Source organism: Dipodomys spectabilis, unplaced genomic scaffold (assembly GCF_019054845.1).
Source record: "Dipodomys spectabilis isolate Male_0828 unplaced genomic scaffold, ASM1905484v1 ptg000076l, whole genome shotgun sequence".
Lineage (NCBI taxonomy): Eukaryota > Metazoa > Chordata > Mammalia > Rodentia > Heteromyidae > Dipodomys > Dipodomys spectabilis.
The window spans coordinates 1,276,149-1,297,097 of NW_024870753.1; the positions used below are offsets into that span (position 1 = coordinate 1,276,149).

The 20,949-nt window shown below is 44.7% G+C and overlaps 1 protein-coding gene across 1 annotated transcript in view; it reads right to left on the reverse strand.

Annotated features, from left to right (window-relative positions):
* Positions 1-4,802: 4,802 nt before the first annotated feature.
* Arhgap20 (Rho GTPase activating protein 20) overlaps positions 4,803-20,949 on the reverse strand; it is a 53,411-nt gene continuing 37,264 nt past the window's right edge. The window contains exons 8-15 of the mRNA XM_042682710.1: positions 19,335-19,401; positions 16,746-16,934; positions 14,735-14,913; positions 14,174-14,335; positions 11,589-11,698; positions 9,243-9,432; positions 7,944-8,058; positions 4,803-6,640 (exon numbers count right to left, since the gene is read on the reverse strand). Of these exons, the coding sequence (XP_042538644.1) occupies positions 4,803-6,640; positions 7,944-8,058; positions 9,243-9,432; positions 11,589-11,698; positions 14,174-14,335; positions 14,735-14,913; positions 16,746-16,934; positions 19,335-19,401 (2,850 nt within the window). The remainder of the gene's footprint in view (positions 6,641-7,943; positions 8,059-9,242; positions 9,433-11,588; positions 11,699-14,173; positions 14,336-14,734; positions 14,914-16,745; positions 16,935-19,334; positions 19,402-20,949) is intronic.

The following is a 20,949-nucleotide window of genomic DNA, read 5'->3' on the forward strand; positions in this document are numbered from 1 at the left end:
AAGTGAGAACTTATTCTAAAAGTAACTGGCACGAAACATGGCCAGAGGCATGGCTTAGAGCACCAGCCTAGAATGTGTGAGGCCTTGAGTTCAAACCACAGTATGGCCTCTCCCCTCTAGCCCCCATTCAGATACATCAAGAATCACAGATAGGCAGCTATTTAGAGCACACAGTTAATTTTCTCAGTGCTGAGGGAAAAGTTTTACCCCCTTCAAATAGAAGATCTAGAGGCAGCAAAGAGAATTCTAAATTTAATTCTAAGTTCACGTAATCTAAAATCAAAGCTAGATGAAAACAACTACCCTTTGAGATCAAGCCTCAGGACACGCCACCCGCCCCCCCCCTTTCATCTAATCCTTTTTTTGGGTGCCAGTGCTGTGGCTTGTACTTGGGGCACCGTCCCAGGGCATTGGTGCTCAAGGATAGTGCCCTATGACTTTGAGCTACAGAGCTACTTCTGGTTTTCTGGTGGTTAACTGGAGATGAGTTTCATGGATTTTCCTGCCCAGGCTGGCTTTGAACCGTGATCCTTAGCTCTCGGCTCCTGAGGAGCTAGGATTACAGACATGAGCCACCAGCATGCGACTCACTCAAAAGCAGAGGAGGACTTAAAACTCCCAGGTATTTTTCCTTTTAGCAGGAAACTGAGAAGTACTCACAACCAGAGCTAAAGAAATATAATAAAGCATTTTCCCCAGATTTTATTAGACAAAATTTACATACCAAGGATATGTTGGTAATGAGTTTTCTCTGTACCAAAATAGGCAGTTTGAAAAAAAAAAATTCTCTCCAGTCATCAAACATGATCTGGTAGGGAAAATAAACATTAAACACTGGCTAGCAGAATTTGGATCAAGATACATCATACTCTTTGAAATTTTCAACCAAGAAAGTATGCAGTTGGGTGAAGGATACAGCAGATCATTGTCATTCAATGTTATGCCTTGAAAAGTTGGGAAATACTGTCTTTATTTACGCAAAACATTAGATTGCTACAGGTAAAATTCTGTGTTTCTGTACAACTTAGACAGAGATAAACAGCATATGTAGGTCTACGCTGCCCCCCACCCCCAAAAGAAAAAAGCCTTTATGCAAGTGGATTTGTATTCCTTGCTCCTTAGAGGAAAATAATTCTTTTTTTCTGGATTAAGACAGTATATTTTTTGGAATCCCTTCAAAATGGCAGTCATCCTTAGAGGAAACCTGAAGGGACCTCAAGAAGGGGAAGAAGGCGCAGGGATGAAAAACCAGTGGTGTTCACAAATTCATGACTCCCAGAGCACTGATGTCTTGGTGTATGTCTAAAGTCAACTGGGTACTTCAGCCAATGGGTTCGGTCTTAGGAAAATCTCTGGCAATCAGTACAATTGGGCTTACTGTTCCTTTGATATAAGTGCCCAGGCCGTGTATCATTTGAGGAACACGATGGAGGTGTAATTCCTGATATAAATAGTTGTCTAAAACCTCACTTGTTTGGTAAACAAGATTTTAAAAAAAACAGTGAAGAAAAACCCACTCTTTCTTGAGAAATTGTGACTTCTGACCACCCTCCCCAGAGCTTCCAATCAACATGGATTATCCTCTATGAATAAAGTGTTCATTGCAAAGTGAGGTTTGGTGTCAAACCACCTCTCCCAAAGTCAATTAATGCGCCACGGGACTGTGAACTCTGCAGAAGGATATTTTATTTGACAGACAGCATGGACTTCATACATATCCATTATCAGTGCCTTTGAAAACCAAACTTTAAAAGTTAGCAGCAGTTTCTGCAAGTACAAAAATACACATTTGTTACATAACGTATGGTAATAAAATTCTTCAAGATATATTATACAAACTCAAAGCATTTTTTAAAGGATCAGTCCAATATATTATAGATTGATGGGAATATAATAAAGTGACACATAGTCTGTCTTCCAATCATACAATAATTTACAGCAATATTAACAGATTATTCACATTAAGTATCACAGGAGTATCTAGGGAACACTGAGTGTAGAGATGGTTGCTAAAAAACACTTAGTGACTATTTTATGTGTCCAATGGGGTGGGTGGATCTTTTTTTTCCTTTTTCCTACCTGCTATTATGAAAGACGACCATTTTTGTTAAGTGTAGAACTAATTTCTTCCAGTAAGACACTCCAAGCCAGAAGATCTTCATTCACATCTTGCAGTTCTGTCAGTAGTATGCCCTAAGGTAAGGGGAGTCCCTGCTGACTTCCGTATTATAGACCACAAAAGATGCATGAGCAATATGGCTAGGTATGTGGTGGAATCTGCCTTCCATCTGACTGAGAGGGCCAGTGTCATGGGGGGAGGGGCTGGGGGCTCTGGGCAGAGACTTCTAAACATTAATTATAATGATTCAGAGCGTACAAGGCCAGGTTCTGGAGAAATAGGATGAATCCTTAGCTAATACTAAAATAACTCCTTAGTGAAGACAACATTGTTCTCATCCTATAACTGAAAAATCCAATGTTTAGGAGAAGGGTAAAACATTGGATACAACAGTTGCCGAATGACGTAAGAAAATAGTTTGGAATATGCACATTTGGGCGGGGAGCAAGTCCTGCGGCTGAAGTTGAGGCGGACTCTTGGAGGACAGTAGTTAAAATGGAGGAGGCGGGGTTCGTAGCTAGCTTGAGGCTATCCTCCTACTCTGGTTGGCAAGGCCCGAGAATCTCATTCTAAGTTAAAGCCATGTCCTGGAGTGAATCTTCAAGACAGAAGAAAGACAATAGATCTAAAACCAATCTTTTTTTTTTTCTTTTCCCCAAACTATTTAGAAACCACACAGCATTTGGGACATGAATATGGAAAAAAAGAATTCCAGAGGGACACTGAAAGCCAGTGACCATTTGAGAAAACCCTTTGGGCTCCTTAATTCAGTATTGCATTTTGTGACTCTAGCCAGCCACACTCTGAACTGGTGTCTCCATTGCAAAGCTGTGGCAATTAGAGAAGGCATAATTTAGAAGTGGTGTTTGTGGTTCCTGGCTAACAGCAATCGAAGAGGCAGGGCTGCCACTGAGCCGTGCCGCGTGTGGATGACGACATTTGTGCAATGGATAAAGGGGTGCTATTGTACTGAGTGCAAACCCGAAGAAAATCATGAGAAAGTTTGCACGCAGTGCAGGTCAGTGCCGGGGTATAATGGAGAGTAGCTGGGTGGATCTGAAACAAAGGGCTGGGTCTTGGATTAATCCTGAGGTCATGTGATGAAAATTTGCCACAGAAATATGGCCACCGGCCTGCACTCTGAAAACGTTTACACGATTTCCTTCATTAGCGTCTATGAATTACATAGCGAAGTGGGGTGGGTTTCACTGTTGAGAGTTCCATCTCTGTTTACCATGTATTTCAGTTAATCCATTCAGTTAATCACTCTTCCTGTTCACCCCTTCCCAACAGGGCTCTTTGATCTTTCGCTTTTTAAATTATTTAATAATGATTGTTCTGAGGCTTGAACTCGGGAGCCTGGGTGCTGTCCTTGAGCTTTTATGTGCAAAGCTAACACTCTACCACTTTTGAACCACAGTGCTATTTCCAGCTTTTTGGTGGTTAGTTGAAGATAAGGGTCTCTGGATTTTCCAGTCTCGGCTGGCTCTGAACCACAGTCCTCATATCTCAGCCTTTTGAATAGCTAGGATTTGTGAGTGACTGGCACCTGGCTTCATGGCTCTATTTATACAGTTGTAAATCATCTATTTGGGCAGTAGCCTGCCTCTGCTTTCATCCTTTTCTTTAGCCCTTGCTAGCAGTACTCACCCCCTGACAGAGGAACTTTTAAATATTTTAATGAATATTTAATAGTTTAATTGTTTTTTTCTTGCTGATACCAATGCAATAACAGTCTTGAGCAGCTCTGCTGAAACATGTCTCTGCAGCTTCCATGCATTAATTAGTAGACCAGGGAGATTTTACTTCCAGAGCAGTCTTTTCCTGTGTACTATGAGTAATGGCTGTCAGATGGTCACTTTCTACATAAAGAGTTGCAATTTTTGGAGTATGCTCTTTGCAGAGGTACCTTTTTGAGAAGGCCCTGAAATGAGAAAATATTTTCCTCTTCCCCCACTTCCCCTTCCTCCTTTCCCAGAATATGTTTCCTGGAGCTTTTGCCAACCAGTTCAAGACTCATGAGAAAACAAATCCGTCAACGCAAATGATTACAAAAAACAAACCAAAACCATGATATCATGGTACTCATTCATGGCTCTTGAATTAACTATTCTTTCCACTCTAGCTGGATCCTAAAACGATACGTTGTAAGGACATAGGAGTAAGAAAGTGCTAGAGAAATGGCTTAGATTTGGGGGAAAGGTTATGTGTGATGTCCTTTATGACCATATGTATAGTTTTCTTCCTAATGCTTTGATTAGTGGCCATTTTCTTGGCCTGTCTCTTAAGAGCATCCTAGGGTGTGCTGATGGTTTCTCTGTGTTGTTCCCTCACTCCATGGGTCATAATCAGGACACCAATCTCAAAGACTGCTGACACAGTCAGCAGAAAGGATGTTTTCTAGCTATCTGTTAGGCTATCTAAAAAGAATATATCAGAAAATGACCAAATCCCCAGCATTAATAGGAAAAGTCTCCCAATGCTTTCAAGTGATCACATTTTGTTTTTCTATTTTTAGCCTGAAGATTTTGCCAAGGAATCTCAATTGAGCATTTTGTCCTCAGTATTAGCATCATAAATGGGGGGTGGGGAGAGGGGTATCACTATGATCGTGATATTATTATTATTAGCTCAGTTCCTGTCCTTGTAGACAACGTAAGATTCTGTGGTTAAATGTCTTTGGTTAATGTCTGTCCGCATCACCACCAAGCACTGTAGGGCCTGGGCGGTGGTCATCGGGGCTGGCCATGGGATCTGAAGCCACCAAGCAGGATGAAGCGCCTTCCTGAGGCCGAGGATCAGAAGGGCACGGCCCTTGGTCCTCTTCTCCCTCACTGGGTCTGCTCTCCCGCAGGGGGAATGGAGAGTCGCTGCGATTCTCCGAGCCCTGACAGGGATAAGCAGCATACCACTGGCTTGGTTGCACGGCGGCCGTGGCCAGTTCTTCAGCTGCCCTTAGGGGTGTGTCTTCCGGTCTCTGTGGGACAGCGCTGGCTTCGGGGACATCAGAAGCCTGGGGCAGGGACTCTGACAGTTCTTTGAGAGAGCCGATTTTCTTTTCCTCAGGCCTGGCGGTCTTGACTTTCTTTTTGAGGGACCAGTTTTTCAAACTGGCTAAGCCACTTCTCAGCCACATGCTGGGGTGCAGCGTCACACAGTGCCTCTGTGAGTGCCACTCGAAGATGTCTTTTCTTGTCGATGCCAGATGGCTGCTGGCCGGCTCTGTAGAAGGACCGGGCATTCCCGAAAGGAGGCCGGAGCCCAGAAAGTCTTCAGAAGAAAGCTCATCCTGTTTGCCTGGAGCCTGGAAAGTGCAATCGATGGGAGAGGAAGTGTCTGTGGGTGTGAACACGGAGTGTTCGGAAATCTGTGAGAAAGCACTGTCCTGGGAGCTCACCGAGGACCCCGAGGGGGAGGTGCCCGGGGAAGATAAGCTGGAGTAGCTAGTCCTGGGGCAGAGGTTGAGCCTGGGAGGCAACACCTTCTCAGTGCCCTGACTGGCGGCGCTGGCCTTGCCCACCTCAATCCCCAAGACCAGACTCTGGTTAATCAGCTTTCGCCCCTCCATCTGTAAAGACTTATGCCGCTGGAGGTAATCCTCCTCTCCATGCAAGAGACCCTCCTGGCAGCTGCTTTCATGCAGTTGCTTGGAGTAAATCCCCCTGAGATAGGTCAGCTGGCAGCTCTGGTCATCGATGTTGGGTTCTGAGCTGCGTCTGCGCATCAGGGAACTCTGGCGGGCACCTGCTGGACGGTAGCCTTCTGCCTCCGTCCCGAGGGGTTGATGGCCACCAGGGTCCTGGAAGGTCACGTGACTAAGGGAGGCCACAGAAATCGCCACTGGTTTGGACTTGGGGAATTTCCCCGCGTGATGTCCCTGGGGTGCGGGGGTGTGTTTCTTTCTGGGGTTTTGCTGAGAGGCGTTTTTCTTGCCATCATCCGTGCCCGTGACTGAGCTGTGTTTCCAACGCGTCTGCCCCGCGTCGTGCAGGGGCTGGTGATTCTGCTTCAGGGAGTCTTCGTCCTTCTGAGACAGCACCACATCGCAGCTGGACTTGCGCATCTTCTTCTGGTAAAACTCCCTGAGATAGGAAAGTTTTGAATCCAGGTAGTGGATGGTCGGCTCGGAGCAGCGCCGGTGTCGCCGGGGGGCTTTGGGGACATGGGGTGTCCCCACGGACTGGGAAGTGGGCATGCAAGTGTCAGGGGGGTCCTGGGCATGCTCACCCAGGGATACCTCCCTGTACGTTACAAGAACGTTCACTAGCTTGGACTCGAGGGACGGTGGCAGCTGAATGTCTTCCTCTTTGGGGTGCTCCAGATCAAAATCGTTGAGGGTCAACAGGCCTTCGACCTCGGGCTGGTCAAGATCGTAGTCGCTGAGGGTTAAGACCGAGTCCATACTTCTGCTCCCTTGGCCAAGTTTCTTGATGAGGTCGCGGCCCGGGGCATCAATGTCCTCGTTCAACTCGTTTTCCAAGCTGTCGTAGGAGGAGTCATTCATTTGGAAGCAGGATGTATCTGTCAAGAAAAACCAAACCTGCTGTTCACACTGTGGCGGCCATGAATACAGCCCACGATACTTTCAAAACCAACCTTCCATTCTATTCACAAGAAGGGGGAAGAATGCTTTCCTAAGTGGAGAAGATAAAGCCAAACACCAAAGCAGACCCCCCCACCAAAACAAAAAAATCCTGTTAGGATATATTAGATATATCTCAGTTCCTCCTGAGATAAGTAAGATTTTTCTAAAAGCAATGACTATTCACCCTGAATCTAAGAGGGTTGATGAACCATTTATGAAGGAATGAATGTCAAGTAGAGCTCTATTTTTAAAACTCTGCCTGTGAACGTGGACAGCACTGCTGGGTGTCATACAGAATTAACTGTAGTCTTGGTGCAACCATTTGCGAACCCTATCCATTTCTCATACACCAGTTCTTTGAAGTTAAGTTCATCGTTAATCTTTACAACCAGAGAAAATAGTCTGGCGCCAGTGCCTCATGCCTGTAATCCGAGCTACTTGGGAGGCTGAGATCTGAGGATTTCAGGTAGCCCAGGTAGACAAATCTGAGAGACTCTTAACTCCAAATAACCAGAAAACAACCAGAAGTGGAGTTGTGGCTCAAAGGGCAGAATACCAGCCTTGAGCAAAAATAGCCAAGCAAGAGCACAAGGCCCCAACTTAGAGCCTCAGCATGGAAAAACAAAGACATTATTATAATCTACATTTTATAGATGGGGATACTGATGTTCAGTCAGTGGTGTAGAATACTTGGCAAAAGATAAAATAACCAGTGGCTCAGGAATTCATATTCTATATAGGTTGTATGCTTTTGAATCCAGAATCCATTCCATAGCCTGCTCCTAATGATGCCAGCTGTGTTCTGGCTGTTTAAGAGCATGCTAGGGAGGAGGAGGGGAAGGGAGGGGGAAAGAGAAAGAGGAGAAGGAGGAAGAGGAAGAGAGGCCCTTGACTTCCCTATTGCCTCTGAACTTTTCACTCTAGTTTGAACCACTGTAGTGCTATTACACATATTAATAGATACTACAGTTCCTCATCAAGTGTCTTTAACAGAGTCAAACTATCATCGTACCATAATATAGTAACAGTGCCAACTTCTGGGACCTCTTTTTGCATACTTCTTACCCACCCTGCCATGCTGAGAACACGTTCCACTGCATAGCCTGCCTTGTAGAAGGGAACAGAAGCAGTCCCACAGACCCAGGTCAGACGAGGCTCTCTTCTGCCCTTCCCCCATGGGCCCTTGGACAAATAACTCATAGACACAGGCCTGTTTCCTAGAGAACTTCTTCACCATACCTGACGCGGTCTCTCTTGAGTCACAGCTCACCGAAACCTCTCCTAAGAGGGAAGTGATTTCTTCTCCAAATATCCTACAGGCATTTTCTATCAGAAATTGTATAAGCAGAGAAACCTGTGTGACAAAAAGGACACAAAGTACTATTTTTACATATGAATTATTAAACAACAAGTGCAAAAATCCCCGAGGGAAAAAATATAAATGTCTTTTAATAACTAGGATACTGTTCAAGAGTAGTTTGGGCGCAGACATTCTAAACGGTGGACTAAAGCTGCTATTTGTGGCACCACTATGCTACAAAAAAATGCTACACTTTACCAATGGTTCTATCTCTTTTTGTCAGTCATGGGATTTGAACTCAGGGCTGGAGTGCTGTCTCTGCGCTCTTTTAGCACAAGGTGAGTGCTCTACCACCTTGAACTACAGTGCCACTTCCCAGTTCTAGGTGGTTAATTGGAGATAAGAATCTCATCCGCATTTCTTGCCTGGCTTTGAATTGTGATCCTCAGATTTCAGCCTTTGGTGTAGCTAGAATTACAGGTGTGAGCCACCAGCGCCCAGCAACACCTTTAAAATCAAGTATTTTTCACAGGTGGTTTGGGGTAAAATAAAATACATTTTGTTATCAGGAGCTTGGGCTCCTCTGTGGTTAGACCATGAAGGAATGAGCCAGCTAGAAAGGCAATTTGGGCTTTTCCTGATGAATCTCTTCTACTTACTCACTGCCTTCTACTCTGCTCTCTGATTGGCTATTCTTGAGGAAAGAGAAGAGGCGATGGGCTAGTGGGGCGGGGGACTGGGGGTCTTTAGTACTACTCCACAGAGATGTACTGGAGGCCATCTGTAGTGTCTTTGTCCCGGTAGATGAGGCCAAGGGGCAGAAGAAATGCTGGGAGCAAAGGGGACCTTTATGTGCAATCTCCTAATGAACACTCAGTGGGGGCGGGGGGCACTGATTTCTATATTTACTGTATCATCACCTTGCTATTTCAGATGAGAACAGTGAGTCTCTATAACGCCTCCTGCCCTGCACATCACCAGGTGGTAGGGCTAAGAACTGAGTCTTCTGTCAGTGTTTGTTTTTTTCACAAGTGCTTTCTTATTACTCTTTGGTTTTAGTTAGTCTTATTGTCTAGAAGGCTAAACTTTAGCTTCCTGGCTAGGATAGAAGCCCTGAGTGTTAACAAGTGCCATGTGTAAGGAGGTGCACTTCCACTATTTAAGAAATGGCTCTGAATGTGTTTCAGAATGAGCATGGAGACCCTCTGAGGCATGAATGCGGGAAAACCCTTCTTTACCTTCTTTGTAAATTCGTTTTCTAGTGTTGGGCTGGAGGAAGTAGGAGGCCAAAGAATGCTCGGAGCGATACACACTGCTAAGTTAAAGGCAGTCATCTGATTAGCTGAACAATGTCGGTGAATGTTGTACAGCACCCCAAACAGATACCTTAGGAAGACCACGTTGGCTCTCGGAAGTTGGTCTAATAGCCTAAAGACAGACAAAAAAAAAAAAAGGACTTTTAAAGCAAAGCGTTTAATTTAAAAATCTGGTAAAGGCAGACACGCTTCACTTAGTGGAGGGATCAAGGCAGGGTGAAAAGACCAATCAAGAGCACAGCTCAGACACGCAAGGCATTCAGTTAATGTGGTACCGTGCAAAGTGAAGTCTGAATATACAGAAAAGGAGCAAGTAAGCGCTTTGAATTTGTTTTTAAATTTTTGTACATTGTCTTTATAACTCGATGAAAATGTGAAGGAATGCAGAAAATGCCGCCTGTGGGATCTCCCTGGGCTGGCGCAGTTGTTTAACTGAGGCAAACCCTGCAACATCTTAGAATATTCTCAACTAAAACCCACAAAAGCTTTCCGATAAAATTGCAAATGCTCCTTTATTTCTAAGTAGCAACACAGGATTGCTATCTCTTGGTGAGGACCCAATCTTCGACCTTAAGACTTCCAGATCCATTCTGAAAGCCTGTGATCTGCTCGTAGGTCAGCTTCAAGGTCAGTTTCTGTTCCGGATCAGGGTCTCACACACAAGTCAAGCTTATTGCAGTCAGTTATACTCTATTCAGATTTTAAAGTGATCATTCATGGAAAGTAAGTGTTAACTATGCAGAAAACACACACTTAGATCTCTCCATATGCTCCTATTGGTGATTGTTGCTTTTTCTTTTCCTCTGAAAATCTTGGGGAAATGAGATAGGTTGATACTCATTGAACAACCACAGGCCTTTCTTCAAGACTTAAGGTTGGGGCTGGGAAGGTGGCTCAGTGGTAGAGTGCTTGCCTTGCATGCATGAGGCCCTGGGTTTGATTCTTCAGCACCACATAAGCAGAAAAAGCTGGAAGTATCGCTGTAGCTCAAGTGGTAGAGCACTAGCCTTGAGCTGAAGAGCTGAGGGACAGCGCCAGGCCCAGAGTTCAGACCCACAGCCAACAACAACAACAAAAAAAGACTTAAGGTTGATAAGAAGAAACTGTGAAACACGCTGTAATAGAGCAGGCGATTATAGTGTATATTCAGTGGAAAAGCATCTCACTCATGTGGTATCTGATTCTTTGGGGCTCTAAAACTTTGGATTATTTTAAATTTCTAAGGTATAGAGAACGGATAGCAGTATATCTACGTTGTGGTACTTTAAAATCTTATTCATTAATGAGTTAAACAGAAACTTTGGCATGTTTATGATTGCATGAATGTCAGTTTTACATTTTTCACAAACATCCCTCTATAGGAAACAATATTTTGGATAATATACAACTGGTATAGAATTTGATGATTTTGGTTTACACCAAAACTGTAATGGAAGTGGAGGAAGTACCAGATTATCTGGGTTTGGCTTCTGGCACATCTCTGACAATTAGACTACTATCAGTCCAACATCGTATGTCAATAATTGTAGATAACTGGTATTTGAAAACTGTTCTAGGGGAAAAACTAAACAAGTACAAGCAACTAAATAATAATGGGATGCAAGGGTTTTCACAGAGACTGAAGTATTTTTTTTTTTTTTTTAGTACAAGCCTAGGATTCAAACGCAATACCTGATGCTTTTACTCATTGGCTAGCACTCTACAAACTGAGTCATCCCTCCAGGCCCTGGAGTATATTGCTTTGTGACTAGGCATTTCTTCCCTATTTGCTTACAGTGCAGAGAGCTCTCCCCAGCAATCGCCCTGTTCATGAGCCTCAGCATCACATTCCTTGTGATCAGGTTGAGACTATGCAACTTCCCAAGCCCTTCACTCATCCTTCTGCTGTGTTCACAAAGCACTTAACAGATACCTTCCATAGCACAGATGATAGGCATTTATCTACCTCTAATCCACTCTCTACTCTACCAGACCGTGGTTTCCTAAAGAGGATGGAACAGGTAATTTTCTCTGCATGATTTCAGTTACTGGATGAAATCCCAAAGGAATTATCTTATTAGCTGAGTAGCTCTACCCAGATTAAGATTATTAGCTAGTGGACTAATGGATTTCAGCTCCTATGAGATTCAGAGGATGTACAGTTTAAGTAGCCCACCCTAAGAAAAGTAGGGAGAAAAGCAACATCAATGACAGAAGCAGTAAAACCTCAATGGACAAGCTTATAACAGACGTGTTTTAAAAGCATTTTTGAGACAGAGGATAATTTACCTTTGAATTACATTTATCTTCTCTTCATCATTTCCTTGAACCATTACACAGACCCAGTGACCATAGAGATCTGATGAAAAAATACTGCCCGGAATGTTTCGTAGAAAATCCTTGCATGGATGAAAACAAAACAAATATTTGACACCATTACTTCTCATGTAAATATGTACTGGAGAAACTACAAAACATTTTTGTTGGAGTAGTTAAGGTCTACTACTCTACTACATAGAGCTTTCAGCCAACTCTTGACTTTGGGGGGGGGGAAGGGGTTGGTTGTGGGGCTTGAACTCAGGGCCTGGGTGCTGTCACTGAGCTCTTCTGTTCAAGGCTGGCACTTTGAGTCAAGCTCTACTTCCAGTTTTCTGGTAGTCCATTTGAGGTAAGAGTCTCACAAACTTTCCTGCCTAGGCTGGCTTTGAACTTCAATCCTCAGAACTCAGTTTCTTGACTTATTTGTTATTGTTAGAATGAAATCACTGAAGGCCAGCCTATTGGGGATGAAACTTCTGGAAGTTTACTCCCTGTCTTAAATAGCTAAGTCAGGGGAATGTACATCACTGTACCTGTGGCAATCATTCTTCATGTACTTCCAGCTCAAGGCATTGTAGGAAGTGCTTGATACAGAGGAGTCTGAAGCAAAGTCTGCTCTTGGAACATTTTATTCCAGTGATCTTGGCACACAAATGCATTAAGGCTTAAGTGGGTTCTCTTGTCTAATAGCTCTCGTATGTTTCAGGGGTGAAAGCAAGTGGATGGATGCTTACTACGTACTGGGAACCTGTGGGAGGGGCAGCAGCTGCCCTTACCCTGGAAGAGCTCACCTGCAGCTGGAGGTGGGGAGGAAGGTCTCTAGTTGTAATTAACGATGATAATCGTCACCGATTTCCGATTAGTGATATAAACCTGCTATGCAAATAATCCCTTCCTGCGGTCAGCCCTAGGCTGAGCGCCCCGTGCGGGCTGGTGTGGCGGATCAGGACTATGACACAAGCCATGTGGTCTGGTCACACGTGGCTTGTGCAATTCTCCAGCTGATTTTAGGGGATCCGTCTGCAGCCTCCCGCAGGCTGGAGTCCCAACTTTGGGTTCTCTTTACCTGTGTTACTCCAACAGTTGACTCTGTTTTCTTCTTCCTTCCTCTCCCCCGTCTGCACCCCCACCCTACCTAGCTCTTACGTCTCCCCTCCTAAATCCCAGCTTCCCCCTCTCCTCTCTGCAGCTCCCTCTCAGGCCTCCAGCTCACCCCACCCCACCACTCACTCCTCCTCCTAGCCTTCTTCCTCTTTATCCTCTCCTCCTCCTCAGCTACTAATCCTCCCGCACCCTACCCCGCCACGCCACCCCCTCATCCTGGTCTCCTATTCCTCCTCTTGTCACCTTGCACTCCCCCTCTTCACCCCACTTCTCCCCTCCTCCTTTTCCTCTCCTTGTCCTCCTCCTCTTCTCATCCTTGGCTTCCTCCCATCCTTACCCTCGTGTCTCAGCTCCTCAACCTGTCTCCCTCCCCTTCTGGTCCTCCCATCCCTCTCTCCTCCTCCTCCTCAACCCCTCCTCAGTCTCCCCTGGTCCTCTCCCTTCCCTCCTCCTCCTCTCACCCCTCCCCTATTTTCTTCTCCTTCCTTCTTAATCCCCTTTGCTCCTCCTCCTCTGTATTCCTTAACTCACTCCTCCTATCCGCCTCCTTCCCTCCTTTTCTCCTTTCTCTTCCTCCCACTTCTTTCTTCCTCTTGCCTTCCTGTCCTCTCTTCTTCCCCATCGTCCTCCTCTCCCTCATCCTGTCCTCCTTCGCCTTCTCTCTTCCTCCTTTCTACCACCTCCTCTTCCTCATGCTCCTCCTCCCCTTCATCCTGTCCTGTCCTCCTCCTCTGGTGTCATCTTTTTCTTCCTCTGTCCTTCTCCAGTCTTCCTCTTTTCATCCTCATCTCCTCAGCCTCCTGTCCTCCATCTCTCCCGTCTCCTCCTCCTTGTTCCCATCCTGCCTGCCCTTCTCTCCTCCTCTCAACTCTTCAGCTTGCTTCAATCACTCTCCCCCAAGTCCACTTCTCTCGTTCCTCTCTTCTCGGCCCTCGCCCTTCTCTTTTCCTTTCGCCTCTGCCTGGCCTGCGCGCCCTCCCCGGCTCTCTCCTCCCCTCATCCTCTCCTCTTACTTCCTCCTGCCCCTTTCTCCCCCTGCCCCATCTGACTGTTCTCATGCCTTTCTTTCGCCCCTCTGACCCCTCTCCCCCTTCTCCTTTAACTTGTGCTTCTCTCTCGTTCACTTGTCTCTCTTCTTTTCTCTTTCCTTGCCTCTCCCTTTCTCCCTCTCCGTTGCTCCCCTCTCCTCCTCCTCCCTCCCCAGCAGGTTGACCTTATACAGCCCGAGCTGTATGCAGCCCTAGCTGGCCTTGTACCTTTTAGTCTCTAGCCTTCAAGTGCTAGGATGACAGGGGGCTTACCAGCATCATACCTGGCTGGCAGCTGTGTGAATTAAAAAAGAAAATCTATCGCGATTCTTTGCAGATAGGAATAAAGCTCATATACCGAAACTCCATGTTTGGTGCTGCAGGCCTAGCCCACGTGGCAAAGAAAGGGGGAGCTCTTCCTACCTTCAAGACAGATGCTATCACAAAGACAGACTCGCAGTCCAGATTGACTTCAACTCCAGAATTCAGTTTCTCCTTTAGCTCTCTGCAAGATTTCACGTTGGCAGACTGCCTGAAGATGCCTTTCGTGAGCGGGCCTTTGTGGTTCAGAAAGCAGAGCATGGCCTGTAGGGAAGGAAGAAAACCCACCATGGGCACGTGGCTCACACCCACAAGGACAGGTTCTTGGCTTTCCTGGCTTCTAGAGGTCAGAGTGGATGCCTTGAAGGACAGGGAGCTGGGCCAGGGACTCGAAGAACCCAAGTCTCATTGTTCCTGGCTGATAGTGATCATGTGAGAGGCCAAGGTAGATTCTGTCTACAGAGCAAATTCTAAGCTAGCTCAGTTTTGGAAATCCGTAGACTAGATGAGCTGCGTCTTTTCTGAGATTCTTCAGTAGCCAAAGCAGATTTGTATTTTTATTGGAAGAAGGAAGATTCTTAACCAAAGCCAGAGTGGGTGGAGCCAGATTGCCCTCCCTGATTGCTCACTTCCCAGTAGTTGCCAGGCACCAAGGAGACTTACCAAGATAGGTTTGGGCAGATTTTCGTTCTCACAGATGTCTGGCAGAGGAACTCCGAAGAGCTGTCCTGGCATGGGCGACGTTGGTGACATGGGCAAGTTGTCCAGGTGAGTGCTAGAGCCCCGCCAGAAGGCCCAGTTGATGATAGACCTTCTCCTTCGATACGTCTTCTGACCGGAGTCTAACAAGATGGGAGATCATTGGGGAAAGCGGTTTAATTCACTTCACCTTATTTCTTTCTACAATGGCTCAAAAAAAGAGAGAGAAAATGGTGTATGGAAGCCCTATCAAAGCAATCTATGAAATTCCATTATAATACTTTACAAATTAAGGAAGAATCGTGAGATTTTATTCCCGGGGCGGGGGGAGGGGGAGGCTAAAATGGGTATCTTTTTAGAACTTTGGTCCTGAGTTCATAGGTAAAATGAAGGTTCGATTAAAAACTTAAAGCAAAATGTGCGTCTATGCCCACACAATTTCCCCCTTAGCTCTATGAGACAGGAAAGGAGAAAGGGGAGAGAGGAAGGAGAAAAGGGGGCAGAGATAAAAACAAGATAAAAGCTTAGAAGAGGAATGACAGAGGAGGAGTTTGCTCCTATTGTTTTCTAGAAACAAAGAATGCTCCTGTTTCCTGATTTGCTTCTCTACTACTGAGACAGGAAGCTAATGTTTTACAAAAACTCTTATGTATCTTTTTCAGTTCACAAAATATGTTTACAGCAGGACAGATCCCATGCAAACTTGAGAGAAACCTCTAGGCCCCAGGGTAGTTGGTCATAAACTCTAGAAAGAAACTTGAACTCCTACTGGCTTGAACAAGTAGAGACCAGAGGTAGTCCCAGCCCCTGGAGAATGGGGCTGGGGGGAGGGGTCGGGGGTGCTAGAAAGAGAAAGCTTGATCCTGGAAGCCCCAAGTATTGGAGGTAAATTTATTCCACATCCCCAGCTGACACCTAAAGCAGGGATTTGTAATTCAAGGAGAAAGGGGTAGACAAATGGAGAGAAGGGAGATGGTACAGACAAGAATCCAAAATGAAGAGCTTGAGGGAAGGCTGGGGAGGAAGAGGGTGATCAGGAAGGGCGGTGTTGGTCAAGAGGCATCATATTCACAAACTGCTTTATTGAATGGTGACTCCTTTACAACTACTTAAAGGTAATAGAAAGAAAAATCTGGGCAAAAGCAAAGGCTATGATTCTTTTCGTTAGTGCTCCATTAGTGGATGACACACCGCTGGAGAAATGCAGGTGGCACTCAGCAGTGTGGGTGGCAGGGAGGGGCTCTGGCTATGTCTGGAGTCCCGGCCGCCTTCTCTTTCAAGTGTGTCCTTCCTAAGTTTGCTCATTGGCGGAAGGCACTGCCATTCTTCCCTGGGTCCCCTCATTGGTTCAAATGCTTAAGCCTCTAGTTTGGGTTAGGGCAAGTTTGGGTAGTTTTAGGTGAAACCTCACTGTTCTAATACTAGAGCCTTTATTATGGAGTAAGGGAAATAAATCTGTGTTCACAGAGAATCTGGTGCAATAGAAGGCTAATAAGGAGGGAGAGAGATTTCTGCAGAAACCATTAGTCCTTCTGCTTGCTCATCAGGACAGGTTCCAGGTGAGGTAGAATCAGCTTTCTAACACAGCACTGACAGCCTCTTTTCTCTTTTGATAATGTGATCGTAAGGGAACACACAGTGGGGTGTGTTACAGTCAGTACAAAAGAGGCATTGTAGCACCTGCAGCACTGCCTGAGCCTTTGGCTGGACCTGGGAGGAAGGTTAAAGCAGAAAAAATAGCAAGGATAGATGGAGCAAATGAGGGTTGCTGGTTACAAGTTGGTGATGTTCGGTATCAGTTTACAAAACCACCTTCTGAAATGCTCTCCTATCAATTAGCAACTTCAAAAGAAAAACAACAATGTACCTGCGTGGGGTAGAGAGTTGGGTCCTTGCTTGGGTGCTACATTTGTGCTGGGGGAAGGAAAGCGTTTGAGTCAGGCTGGCTGCGTGGAGGAGGGAGAGAGCTGCTCACCACTCAGTTGCTGGCCTAGCGCCAGGCGGCTGGGCTTGAGGATGAACTGGCACTGCATGTCTCGAGGAAGGTGTTCAATGAGGAAGGGTTCTTGGAGGTTTGGAGGCGTGCCGGAGTCCCTGGATCCCCGTGTCAAGAGTGCAGTGTCTCGAAGGTGGCTCATTTTAATTCCATAGGGGAATTCATGCCCTACCAAGAGAAGACAAGACGAAATACAAACATGGACTTGGGACTGATGAGCATCGTGAGTACGTGTACGACAAAGTGGACTGTGCTGCCCGCCATTCATCCCTGTGACTTTGGGGTACAGAGAATCTTTTTGTGGTCCTGTGGACCTACTTGTAAGCCCTGACTGTTAAAGAGACCACTGCAGGAAGGCAGGGGACCCTCTGGGAAGTTAGTGCCACTATGTTGGGGGAGGGGAAAAGGGAAGGAGAAAAAGTATCTTTTAAGAATCCCTTACTGAGAATGATGGTCTGCCTTGGAGATGAGTGCATATGCTGTCTTTTTTTTTCCTCCTAGGTTGGCATTTAAGAAGGGCATTTTAAAGCGTACTCTAGTTTCTCCTTTGACACTAGATCTGAAAAATCTTCAGGCAACCCATGATTTAAAATAGTTATCCTGCATCGTGCGCTCCATAATACACAAGCATTGTAAGGTTCGGGGAAGGAAATGCTCGTGGCCAAGATGATTTAAAGAACAGGATGAAAACGATCCTTGAGGAACATCACTGATTGTTTTGTTACTGTTTATTAGTTATGTAATTGTCTGCCCAGGAACATTATTATATTATTAGCTATGCAATTCGGAGTGGTAGTTTTATACTTCCCTCCCACTGACTCCTCCTGAGGGTGGGTTTTTTAGAGGATTAAAGTCATAGTAATAGATACAAAAAGAGAAAACCTTAGCCATCTGATTGGAACATGGTTGTTTTCCTCTGCAGTACTGTAAGTCATTCCATTCTCCCAGTGTAGTCCCTAAATACTGTTACTCTCTGTGCTTAAATAATGGCACAGAATAAGTTTACTTATTACAGAACTCAGTAAACTCTTCAGGCTCTTCCTCGCTACCTGGCATACACATACAATGAAAGTGTATTATTAACTGTCAGGGATTAAGGCAAAAGGCTCTTATAATGAAAAAAAAATGTGAAATTTATTTATCAAAATAGCCAGCAGCTAATTTACAGTTGTTTTCTAATACCCACTGAGATATAGAATTAAAACCTTATGCAAAATCTTGGCATAATTTTTTTTTCTTTTTAGTGTACTTTTAGTCCTAGCCCTTGAACTCAGAGCCTGGGCCTGTGCGCTGGTCCCTGAGCTATTTTGCTCAAGGTGGATGCTCTACTATTTGAGCAGCTCTACTTCCAGCTTCTGGGTGGTTAACTGGAGGTAAGAATCTCAACAGATGTTCCTGCCTAAGCTGGCTTCAAATCTCCATCCTCAGATCTCAGCCTCCTTGAAGTATGATCTGGTGGCATAATCTTATTAGGATGAGGTAGCAGTAGAAGCTTTAAATCACAATGTTCCTAAAAGTTATCATCTCCTTAGTCTTCATTGCTTTTTAATAAATTACATTAAATTATATTGTTATTTTAGATACTTGATTCTGTAATGACAACTTACATTGTTCACTTAGAAAAATGACATCAAAAGAAAAATACACCTGAAATGCAATCAGTCTTGCCTTTAGCTCTGCTGTCTAGCCTCCTCTTCTGTATTAGAATAGAGAGAGACATTTTGCAGGAACCTTTTGTCTTATATGTCTGGGGTCAATGGTGGTGACAGGGTTACAGGAGATGATGCAAATGCTTGCTTTACACAAAGCCTAGCAGGTACTACGCACTCATTTCCCAATCTGCTATCGACACTGTCCCTTGTAACGAATCTGCATCAATTAGCTACACTGCATGAAATTATTGATCAAGATGTATTTTTTTAAAGTGAGGTGTCACCTGTTTATAATTCCTACCAACAACAGGAGGAGTGTAAGGTCTGAAGACCAACGTAAGCTAGCCTAGTGAGACTCTGTCTTAAAATAGCATTCCTTACAACAAATGCTGGAAAACTTGGCTAGAGGAACAGTATAGTTCATTAGTTTTGTGAATTACTCTCTAAAGACACTTAGGGAATCAGCTTGGGTTATTTATCTCATTTTTTAAAGAGGCTTAGGAAAGTTCTGGGCACAGAAAAGATGATTAGATGCTCACTGATGATGGATTATAGGTGGTTTCCTATAGAAGCAACATAGTAGGAAAGGAGGGAACAGAGACTTCAAGAAGTGAACATAAAAACTTACATATGGAGAAGAAGAATACCAGTACATATTGCTTTCTCACAGAGAAATTAGAAAACGTGACAAGCTAACGTGAAAAAGCAAAGTGAATATTTTATATTTCTTTCCCTAACTGTACCATTAGCTTGTGGCATGAAAAAAAAAATCCAATTGTCTAGCACCCAGTAAATGGTTAGTAGGTATTAAATGCACACCCCATGAAAGAGGTATATTATGGATTGGGACCACTTCCAAGACATTTAGAATTATAGTTATGACAGAATGCCGGCTTAGATTTCCCCAGAAACTTACCAATGAGTGGGTATGGTGCGGCTTCTTTTCCAGAATTAACCCATAACTGGTAATCTTTCTCAGAGCCCTTGGAGATAAAAGAATTAAGTCACCATACATCTTTCACGTTTGACACTTGCATCATAAAGATACATTTGGGGGGGTATTTTATGCTTTGCAAAAAGAAAATTCAGGGTCATGGGGATGGTTATGGTTTTTCAAGTTGGTTTTGCTAGTTCCTACAACTCATCTCCCATGCACGAAGGATTGGCTTCCTCTTTACCAGGCTACAGATTCCCCGCCCCCCCCCTCCCCCACAACTGCAGTGGGGTCAGGGTCTCACTACATAGGTGATGTGAATGAGAAATCAATATGCCACTGCACAGATTGATGCAAGAAGCTTGGAGAAGATAGATAGATGGCTTCAGTTGGGACAAGCACAGTCCCGGAAACAGAACAGAGAGGTTTACCTAGATAAGGGACTGGGTCAAGGAAAACCAACCCTGTCACCAGCACTATACTAACCCAGTAATACTATTAATCCATGAGAAAGAGATAACACTCTATCACCTAGCTCCTGCTGAGTCTGCCAGCCAGGGACAAAGCAAAATGCTTCACACGAATAGTCAAGTGTGTTGGTGATATTTCCTATTCTTTAACTGCTAATCGAACATCATGTCCCAGTCTTCCAAAGGGAGGCTCTTGGCTATGGCAAAGGCCCAACAGACAACTGCTGGTCACACACACAGATTGTCCTATCTATCTTCTTCGTCCCATCCCTTGATCAGAGAGGAGGAGCAATCTAACAACTCTTTTGATTTTTAGGCAGTATTGAAAACACTGTGAAAATCTCTTTAAACAGGATTAACCAAGGTAACTCGCATTCCTGATTAAATAAAACTTAAGTTTTGTCTGGTCTAAGCAGACTAAAATCCATAAAGAATTATAGATAGGAAAAATGATTAATGTATTGAACTCTTTCCCTACCCCTTAAACTACTCTTCTCTAAGATCTATTGATAGAGGTCAGAACTCGATTCAGTCATCTCCTTTGCTAAACTTTTATTAATCAGGTTGTGTGTCCCAAATTGCGGTAGCACTGAGTTCTTTCAGCACAGCATGGTGAAGAGCAAATCTAAATACATCAGCAATACTACGGCAGATGCTAAGTGTGCCAGACCACATCATTGTCACCGGAGTATCTTCCTGGAGACTCTGACTGAAATGTTTAGGTTCTTTGCTTGTTTGCACACCTCAGAAGCCCGTGCCTTCAATTAAAGGACTCATCACAGGCTTTGCAGAGCTTGCAGGGAGTCATGGGATGAACCTCCCGATCCTTAATCGTCTACCTCATGCTCAGGTATACGCCAATCTTTGCCACTAATAAAATTTCCAAAAGTCTCCTCTGCCCCAGAAAGCGAAAAGTGAGAAACTACAAGCAAAACAATGTGGACTGCACACTAAGGATCTTCAAATTCATGACAGCGTCCAGAGCTCTCCTCACTTACAAACTGCCATGAGTCTCATCACCCACAAGCCACCATATCGTCAGGACTTATAGTCAGTGAACAGGGCCTGTTTATGTTAATTATACAAAAGGGTCTCACTGCATTCTTCCCATACATGTATATGAGGTG